Raw genomic sequence first — 10634 nt, 5'->3', positions numbered from 1 at the left:
GACATAATACTTCATTTTTTTTTTTTGAGATTTTATATTTTTTTAGTGTCCAATGTCAATGTATGAATATTATGTAAATTGAGAAAAAAAAGTTGGGATCTCTGTCACTTCACTACTGACAGAGTTAATTTAAAACACCCAATAAGGATTCCCCAAATTTTCTTTTCCATTTTCTAGGGGTTGAGAAAAACGAAAAACAGTTAAATGGCTTAGACCTGGCAGTTGGCAGGCACTTGGTGTTACTATTTGGACCCTGCGGTTGTTGAATTCTCAGTCAAAACTCAAAATGGTCTTTTCGTTTTAGTGATAGTGAATTAGTGATTCTGGAGTTGCAGCTTTTTTTTTTTTTTTTTTTTTTTCTTTGTCAAGAGGAGTTGCAGCTTTCTATTGGCTACTTATCAAGTCCATAACAACCTTACTATTGTTAATTTGTTATAAGTCTATAACAATTAACAACAGAACAACCTTACTCAGCTAAAAGTCAATCAGTTGGTCGGTGAACTAATCAACTGTCAAACTAAAGATAAACTAAACAGTGATGCTTTATTGATTGCAATCTGAGTGGCGCTATTCACTCCTAAAAATCAATCTTGCCCTTTTTTTTGTTTTTTATTCTTTTAATTTTCTCTAATAAATTTGTTATCAACTCAATTGTCAAAACTCCCTTACCAAGAATTTATTATGTACTCTTATTTTTTACAATAATCTTAAAAGTATCACGTTTTGTATCACATATGTATCACTGTAACTCACTTCTATAATTGAACTAATATATGTTAGAGCTCTATTAGAGAAGAAAAACTTCTCTATCCCTGTTATAGTAACATGGCATCGTTCCAAATTTCAATGTCCCAAACAAAAAATTATAATATTGTGATTGTAACATCACGTGATATGTTGACGTGGTGTTATTAATCGACTCAAATTATAACACTTATACAATTTTGAAAAGTATTATTTAGAGTTAAAGTTTTTAGATATTAATGATTGTATATATACTCTAATTTAAGTAGGTTAGTAATACCACGTCGTGTTACAATCACATATAACGCTACATGGTGTAATTAATCTACATATTGTAATATGAATAGATGTTGTTAATACTATACCATATAAATATAAATTTATCGTCTATTCATATTATAATACGTGAATTAATTACATCATATAATAACTTTACGATTATGCATAAAAATATTTGATCCTAAATTTTCCTCTCGCGTGTGTGAAGTGATGTCATTATAAAAAGGATATGGAAGTGTTGAGAATGTACATGCATTGCCTTTGACGCTGCAACTATTGACATTGACATAGAAACGAGTTAATTACACTTATGCTTCATGAGGTTTGTCGTTTTTTTACATATACCCCCTGAGGTTTCAAAAATTATATATACACCCCTTGAGGTTTCAAAACTATTGTATATAACCCCCTACAAAATAAAAAAATAAATAAACAAAAAGAAAATATTTGTATTAATGTTGGACCTTACACCTTGAGTAATCTTATTAGACCATTTCACCCCTTAGTATGCTTTTTTGCATAATTTCTTATCATTTTTGTCTCACTATAAGAGGTTATATGTAACAGTTTTGAAATCTCAAGGGGTGTATATGTAATTATTGAAATCTCAAAGAGTGTATGTGAAAAAACAATAAACCTTAACGGATGTAAGTGTAATTAACTCACATCAAAACTTATTTGAGAGAAATGGTCAGGCCAAGAATATAGTAGCATCTTGAGGCTTGAGAGGAGGGCAAAAAAAAAGGAAAATGAAAAAAGAAGAAATAAATGCAGCTGGGGAAAAGAGGTGATGACTCAAGACTTCACGAGGCACAGCGAGTGAATGAGGAACGAGCAAAACCAAACTTCCACCACTACTAGTAAATTACTAATCCTAGTAATGGGCAATGGCTTTTGTCATTTTGAGATCCCTGACGTGTACGGCTCAGATTCAAACTCTTGCGTGTACTAGATTCCCTCGTAGGCTCGTCCATATAAGCCTTCCCCACCCCTGTCTTTACTCTCTCATCATCGTCTTTCCTCTTTCTTTTGTGTTTGTCTTCCATCTCCATCCGAACCGTAATAATCTCAAGATCGCAATCTCAAACTCTCTGCCAAACAGATCTGAAACCAACAAGTTTTCTACACAATCTTCAATCTGTTTTCTTTTTCTTGGTTTTCTTTTCTTTTAATCCATCATAATTCGGATCTTTGGCAGAAATAAAACAAGAAAAAGAACCTTAAAATCAAATTTTGTGTGTAAGATATTCGGTGTAAATATTTCATGTGAATATTTGTTGTTCGTTTCATAAAATTGAATAAATTTATATATATATGGTCGTTGCTGGATCTAATTGTATTGGGTGGAACAATTTCAAAGAAATCGAAGAAACCCTAGGGGGGTGTGATGGGGAAAGATGAAAGTGCCAAAGTGGTTGAAGATGTGGAAGAAGGTGAAATTTCCGATTCGACGTCAGTGGAGGAGATCAGTGAAGAAGATTTTATTAAGCAGGAAGCTAAGGTTGTTGTTTCTTCTAATGAATCCAAATCCAATGGAGGTGGTGGTGGTGGTGATGCTGCTAGGGTTTGGACGATGCGCGACATCTACAACTACCCTGGCTTTCGTGGCTACGGGTCCGGTTTGGTTAACCTCGCTTGGGCTCAGGCCGTACAGAATAAACCCCTCAATGAGCTTTTTGTGATGGATGTTGATCCCGAAGACAAATCGAAGCGATCGTCGTCTTCGCCGTCTGTCAATTCTTCTGGTAGAGAAGATAAGAGCAATACCATGGAAGTGAATAAAGTGGTGATTGTGGATAGTGGTGATGAAATGGACGTTGAGAAGGAAGAAGGAGAATTGGAGGAGGGTGAGATTGATTTGGATTCGGAGCCTGCAGAAGACGAAAAGCCGGCAGCTGACGAAGCCAAAGATGGTGTCTTGAATTGTGATAATATGAACGTCGATAATTCAGAGACTGATTTGAAGAATGAGTTGTTGGAGAAGCAAGTGAACTCGATTCGGGAAGCTTTGGAAAGTGTTACTGTAATTGAGGCAGAGAAGTAAGTGAGCTAATTGTTGCTGAATTTTGGGTCAATGGGTGAATTCTGGGAGTGGAATGATGATTTCCCAATTTGATTATTTTGCTCTCTAGCTGTTAGAAAATGTTTTTCTTTTGGGTTGATTTTTGTTGGTTATCTTTTGTAGATCATTTTGGGATGTCTGTCTCCGTTTACTCAACACTTTGGAGAGCTTTCGTGGGGTTCTTTTAGAAACTAGTGTTTCTACAAAGGAAGCTCTTGTTGAACAGTCGTTCACTGCGGTCCAAGCCATCAGCTCTGTAAGCCACCCAAGAATTTCTCATGTTGGTACTATTGTCTCCAAATATTTCCAAAATCTGGTTGTTGAAGTTGTAGAGGTTCGATTGCTGTTTATTGTAGGTGTACTTCTCCATGAGCCCCAACGGAAAGAAACATAATAAAGATATTCTATCAAGGTTGCTATTAGCTGTTATGCCCATTCTTTTGTTGTCAAGAAATTCTAATGCCATCGATTGCATAGTTATTTCCTTTGTTTTGTTTTTGGTAACAGGTTACTTTCTTCTGTGAAGAATGATCCTCCTCTTTTTTCCCCTGAGCAGATAAAAGAGGTACGATTTTATTTTTATTAGTTCAAGAACATTTCACTTCGCAATCAGTTAGAATAATTGTTGATATTTCAGAAAGTATTGACATGGTTCCTAATATTTTCCAGATAGGGGTCATGATAACCTCTGTGGAGTCCCCTGATGTTTTCCCTGAAACTAAAGTGGGTATCAAAGAGAATGAAATGCAGGTTATCAATGAAGATAATAATAATAAGGATTCTGATACTCCAGCTGTTTCTTCAACTAATGTTGCTTCAGACTTTGTGCCTGCTGTTTCTGTGGTTAATAATAATCCAATGATGTTGTCTGATTTTCCAAGACCAGGAGTGTCTAGTTTAAAGGTTAGAGGGGTCCTTCTTCCCCTGTTAGACCTTCACAAGGATCATGATGCAGATAGCCTTCCATCGCCCACACGAGAAGCACCATCTTGTTTTCCTGTACAGAAAAGATCGGTTGTTTCTGACGGGTTGGTAAAGTCAGGGTTGGAGACAGCTAGGGTGGCACTGGATTCAGGAGATTCTAGATTGCATTCTTACGAAACTGATGCTCTTAAAGCTGTTTCTACCTATCAACAAAAGTTTAATCGGAGTTCATTTGTCATGAGTGAAAGACTTCCAAGCCCAACCCCTTCAGAAGAGTTTGATAATGGAGATGATGATACTATTGAAGAGGTTTCTAGTTCCTCTTCTTCTAGTAATTTAAGAACTCCATGCCCCCCCAATTTGGGGCGGCAAATTGTTTCTTCTCCACCCTCCATCCCTATGGGTAGCTCCAGCATGCAAGGACAGATTATAGCTAAAAGTGCTCCCCCTGCAAGTTCTGGGTCTCAGATGACCATAAAAGCTTCAGCTAAGAATAGAGACCCTAGGCTTAGATTTGCCAATTCTGATGTGGGTGCTTTGAAGCTTAACCAACAACCCTTGGCAGTGGTGCAAAGTGCACCGAAAGTAGATTCTGTTATAACATTAAGCTCAAGAAAGCAAAAACCCCTTGAGGAGTTTACTATTGACGGTCCTGCGTTAAAAAGGCAAAGGAATGGTTTGAAAAACTCTGGTGTTGTTAGGGATGCAAAAACTGCTTCGGGAAGTGGTGGCTGGTTGGAGGACATTGTTAATGTTGGACCTCATTTAATTAGCAGGAACCAGACAGTGGAGAATTCCGAAACTGATCCCAGAAAAGCAGTTAATCTTGTAAGTTGTCCTAGTACTGTTGATGGCAACTCCAATGGCCCAAATAGTGCAAATGAGCAGGTGCCATTGATGGGTGCTAGGACGGCTTCCTTGCCTGCATTATTGAAAGATATTGCTGTGAATCCGACCATGCTGATAAACATACTTAAGCTGGGACAACAACAAAGGTTAGCAACAGAAGCCCAGCAGAAGTCTGCTGATCCTTCAAAAGGTGCAACACATTCTATAAGCTCGAGTTCAATGGTGGGAGCACCTGCATTGGTGAATGTTCCTACAAAGACCTTGGGGATTTTGCAGACGCCAGCAGGAACACTTCCTGCTAGTTCACAAAAAGCTCTGGTGGTGAGTGCTTGATTATATCCTTTTTCCTAACTGTAGATTTAGATTGAGCTAAGCATTTGCTTCCTATACTCTGTTGGTAATCTCTATTATACATTTCAGTTTTATTTTTTACTTGTTAGATATGAATTCAAGAATAATTTGATCAGCAGCAAGGCCAAAGTCCGTTACTTAAGTTTTATTGTGTAACTTTTTTTTTTTGTTTTTGTGGGAGGTTTATCAGATTACTTTGTTTACTATTTAGATTCATTAGTCCCACAAGACGTTATATAAACTCTAAATGCATTTTTGATAATTTACAAATCCTGCAGGATGAGTCAGGAAAAATCCGCATGAAACCCCGCGACCCTCGCCGTGTTCTCCATGGTAATGCACTTCAAAAAAGTGGGAGTCTGGGACGTGAGCAGTTCAAAAATATTGTACCCCCATTGTCAAGCAGCCAGGAGAATAAGGATAATCTGAATGGTCAAAAGCAAGATGGTGAGGCAGATAAGAAGCTTGTGCCTTCACAGTCAGTAGTGGCCCCTGACATTGCTCGACAATTCACCAAGAATCTGAAAAATATTGCTGATATTATTTCTGTTTCCCATGGATCAACAAGTACAGCAGTAGCTTCTCAGAATGTTACTTCCCAATCGGTTCCAATCAAGCCAGACAAAGTAGATCTAAAAGATGAGGAGGAGCAGCTGACTGGAAGTACTTCTGCTCCTGAAGCAGCTGCCGTAGGTCCCTCTCGTTCACCTGCCATGTGGGGAGATGTTGAGCATCTATTTGAAGGATATGATGACCAGCAAAAAGCTGCTATACAGAGAGAGAGAGCAAGGAGGATAGAAGAGCAGAAGAAAATGTTTGCAGCACGCAAGCTGTGCCTCGTCTTGGATCTAGATCACACACTTCTTAATTCAGCTAAGGTAGTCTCTTCTTGACTGATGGATTTGATCTTTTTGTGACAAATTATTATTAAGGGTTGTTCCTTCTATAATCTTGTTATAACTTAGTTTATCCTTTTTCAGTTTGTCGAAGTAGATCCAGTGCATGACGAGATTTTGAGAAAGAAAGAGGAACAGGATCGTGAAAAACCACAGAGACATCTCTTCCGATTTCATCATATGGGAATGTGGACCAAATTGCGGCCTGGGGTCTGGAATTTTTTGGAGAAGGTGATTTTGAACATAAATATTTCTTGGGAACATAAATATTTCTTGGCATAAATCCTCATTTTGTTTTTGATATAAGTAGAGTAATCATTACATTGCCTCTTTGGACATCAGGCTAGTCAACTTTTCGAGTTGCATCTCTACACAATGGGGAACAAGCTATATGCTACAGAAATGGCAAAAGTGCTAGATCCAACAGGGGCTCTTTTTGCTGGACGAGTTATTTCTAGAGGTGATGATGGGGATCCTTATGATGGTGATGAGAGGGTTCCCAAGAGTAAGGATTTGGAAGGCGTTTTGGGTATGGAATCAGCTGTTGTAATTATAGATGATTCTGTGAGGGTCTGGCCGCATAATAAACTGAACTTGATTGTTGTAGAAAGGTAACCATACCTTGATTTTAGATAGAAGATTTTAATCCTTACTGTCTTTGTATATTGATTAGCGTCCTTGCCTTATTACCTGGTGCCTATGCAATTTTGCAGGTATACATATTTTCCTTGTAGTAGACGGCAATTTGGGCTTTTGGGTCCTTCTCTTCTTGAGATTGATCATGATGAGAGACAAGAAGATGGGACTTTGGCATCCTCATTGGCGGTGAGGATGCTGTTCAACTTTCTGAGATTGCAAATAGTTAGACATGTTTGTGTTGAATCTCTGTTCTTTTGCCTCTACAGGTTATTGAGAGGATACATGAGAACTTTTTCTCCCATTCTGATCTAGATGAAGCAGATGTTAGGAATATTCTAGCCTCTGAGCAGCGAAAGATTTTGGCTGGTTGTCGTATAGTATTTAGCAGGGTGTTTCCAGTTGGTGAGGCCAATCCTCACCTACATCCCCTGTGGCAGACAGCTGAACAATTTGGTGCTTCGTGCACCAACCAGATAGATGAACAGGTCACCCATGTAGTTGCCAATTCCCTTGGGACTGACAAGGTATTGTGTCTTACTCTCTGCCATCTGGACCAGTTACTAAGACTAATAATACTCAACATAAGAAAATCTTTGCACCTGCACAATGTTGTTGGTCATGTTACTGGGGTAAGAACTATTTTCTCCTATGTGCTTAATATGGGAAAAAGTTTAAACTCTTCATAGAGCCTCCCTTGTGCATTTAGATGATCTGTGGGTAGAAAGGGAGACCTAATCATCTGCTCGACACCACAAAAAAAAAAAAATGGAAAGAAAGAAGAAGAGAGAAGGAAAACCCAAAACTCCAATTCCTCTTCCAGAAAAACCCTAAAAAAAGATAAGAAGAAATAACTATTTGGAAATCTTATTTTAATGTTTTCCCACTTCCCTCTCTGCTGCGTTCTTTTAAATTGAGGCATGACATTAATTGTTTTGAGCAGGTGAATTGGGCTCTCTCTTCTGGAAAGTATGTTGTCCATCCTGGCTGGTGAGAAATTACATTTGGTTTATTTATTTATTTTTCAGTTCTTTGAATTTTGGATTTGACATGGATTTTGCCCTTGCCTTTCCCTTTGCTAAACCAGGGTGGAAGCATCAGCTTTGCTTTACCGGAGGGCAAATGAGCAAGATTTTGCCATTAAACCATAAACAAATCACCCACCCTAACCCTTTCGATAAACTAAAACTGATGAACATAGAATCAAGAATCATACTGAAGTTGGGATGGAACCCTCAGGTCAGACTAGACCTGACACTGCTTGGCCTTGGTTTGATTCACATTTTCCACCCATTAATTGGCAGTTGCACCTTCAATTGCCTGCCAATTTGCTTAAGCATATGATTCAGCCTTGAGTTTCAAAATTTTGCTTCATGGTGGGTTGGCTCTGTAGAAGAGGAATGAAGTGGTAAGCTCATGATTGAGCATTCGTGATTCTGGGTGGGTTTTGAGCATTGTTTCCCTACAGAAAAAAAGTGAGATTGATTGCCTTGACACCTTCAAGCCATTAGATGTGTAGCCACTTGGGTAACAGGGATTGCTTGTAAATTTAAGTTTGCGATATTCAAAACGTAAAATAAGAGATTGAACCCAAGTGGCTTGGAGATAAGTTACGAGGAGTGAGGGGGAGAAGGTGAAAGAAAATGTATCTGGCTTAGGAAAGTGCCTGGTCTAACAAGAGCCAAGTATTTGGATCTGGGTTAGGGTCATTTTGTGGGAAACAAATCGGGTCAGCTAACTGGGCTGGTTTTCACCTGTCTGTTTGAGTGTTTGGTCATAGATAATCCTTATCTCCCGGCTCGGCTAACTTTTCATTTAACTCTTGCACCTCACCTAATTAAGTTGGGTTTCCAAAAGGAAAACATCAAGAATAAAAGAGCAAACGAATTTTGATACATATAACATTCAATGGAAGGTTTTCTGCACAAGTTAACCCCTTTTTATGGTTCTTGATGTTAATATGTAGCTGATCGCATTTTTGTGTCTAGTGGAGACCTGTCCTTTTCATGTTCAGAAAATATAAGGTTGTTATTCTCTGGTTACATTTGTGAGACCTGTCATTAAAGTTGTATTATCGTGTTGCTGAAAGTTGTGAATGGTAGTTTTACTTCACACAAAAAAAAAAAAAAAAAAAAAAAAGAAGTGGTCTTGGTTCTCTTGGTTACGATTTCCACGATTTCCCTTGGTTAGAGCCAAGAGGTCTGCCATAGGGCCACGTAGTTGACAATAATATTGGGTACTGAATAAACTTGTTTCAAAACAACTAAAAGGACCACAAATGTCCTACATGATCTCCTTTCTAATCTTAAACAATTTTGAGAGATGCTGACCACGGATATCTGTAACCAAAAATAAGAAATCCAAATTGTCACTCGTAGGACTTGTGCATGGTTATGAGTAATGCCTATGTGATTATACTAGCATGGTTTACCTAAGTTCAGTTGTGATCACTATGGTAGTATGGTTGCCTAAACTTGTTTTGTTGGCGGAAATCTATTAATTAATATAGTTTGAGAGCAATTTTTCCTCAGCCATGAATAATGAACCAAAATGGTGGACCCTAGTTGAGGAGGAATTTCTCATTTGTTGTTCGAAATGGCAAAGGGATATGGAACCAAGAAATACAGAGAGACTACGAGTGAAGGTTCATCACAATTGTAATTTACTCCTGCATGCATGCGCTGGTTGTTAGCTTGCATCATGAGAACTGACAAGGATATGACCGTAGACGCCAAGGTCAGTGTAGAGTGTAGAATTTGCACGACCAAACCTTACTTGCGAGTTGGGAGTTACGCGGTGGGGACAGGAGGAGTGGACTGAGGAGCTTACGTAATCGCCAAAGAAACTAGTAGGGACGTAGTCCGATTACCTGATTTGTTAAAAATAATTCCTATACAAATGATAACAATGACAAAAATAAATTACCAAAATCAGTCTCTAAACAATATGTCTTATAATCTCATAAGAGAGTATTACTTCTCATTGTGTACTAAAAAAAAATATAGAGATAATTAGACTTAAATCTTTTAGAAAAACAGTTTTTAGATAGAGACAAAAGATGTTTTAAAATTTATAAGAAAATCTTTTTAATTTATAATAATTTATAAGAAAATTATTTTAATTCATAATAAAGTCATTCCCCGATTTGAAGGTATTTCTCCTCCTAAGGTGTAGAGTGGGTTTTGTAAATGCTGCATGTTAGGTTTTAACTATGATAGTCCAAAATTTTGAAGTTAAAATCTAACATAAAGCTGTCAAAGAAGAAAAATAAAAAGACTTAATTAAAAACCCTAAATCACTACCGGTTTTGGTTTAAGAAATACTCATAAAATGAACAAGACTATAAATTTCCCAAAAATATATTATTGTCCATCAAAATATTTTCATTTCTCAAATTTTCTTGAACCACTCTTTCTTTTAATTATAAGGATTCATATTCAGAAAAGTCTTTAAAGTGGCCGTCGCACCACGTGTATAATACAACTATCTAGTGACACAACATCAAGCAATATGTTTACTTTAATGCTTGTGATTGTATTTAAATTAAGAATACATGTCAGTATATCATTGGAGATTGCACCATACACATGACACAACTGGTTTACTAAAAACTCTCTTGCATATTCACCATAATAAATTGAGCTTAATAATTTAAGGGATTCATGTTTGACGCAATAAATTTAGGTCTAAATTCAATTTATACACATAACTATATATTTAATTTCAACGATGTCTGCGAACTTTAAAATATTTCAAATATACACCTGATCTACTATCTGAATTGAAAAATGGACTTTCGTCAATTGATTCGTTGAGAGATCAGTTAAATGTCATGTTGGCTTTTGCTGATCTGGATTACTTGGAAATGTGGTGTCATCTCAACAAACTTTTTC

General features: G+C 37.3%; 1 protein-coding gene across 1 annotated transcript; it reads left to right on the top strand.

Moving 5' to 3' along the window:
- Positions 1–2051: 2051 nt before the first annotated feature.
- On the top strand, positions 2052–8783 carry LOC147294638 (C-terminal domain phosphatase-like 3). Its single transcript, XM_086232585.1, has 12 exons — positions 2052–3063; positions 3209–3341; positions 3442–3497; positions 3593–3650; positions 3755–5179; positions 5488–6087; positions 6190–6336; positions 6448–6716; positions 6819–6930; positions 7011–7268; positions 7685–7731; positions 7829–8783. Exons 1-12 carry the CDS (start codon positions 2411–2413, stop codon positions 7890–7892), a joined length of 3822 nt encoding a protein of 1273 aa, XP_086088711.1. The 5' UTR covers positions 2052–2410; the 3' UTR covers positions 7893–8783.
- Positions 8784–10634: the final 1851 nt, after the last annotated feature.

Source organism: Dryas octopetala, chromosome 2 (genome assembly GCF_963921425.1).
Source record: "Dryas octopetala chromosome 2, drDryOcto1.1, whole genome shotgun sequence".
Classification (NCBI taxonomy): Eukaryota; Viridiplantae; Streptophyta; class Magnoliopsida; order Rosales; family Rosaceae; genus Dryas; species Dryas octopetala.
Note: the sequence above shows the minus strand (reverse complement) of the source record. Positions and strands in the feature narration are given on the sequence as shown.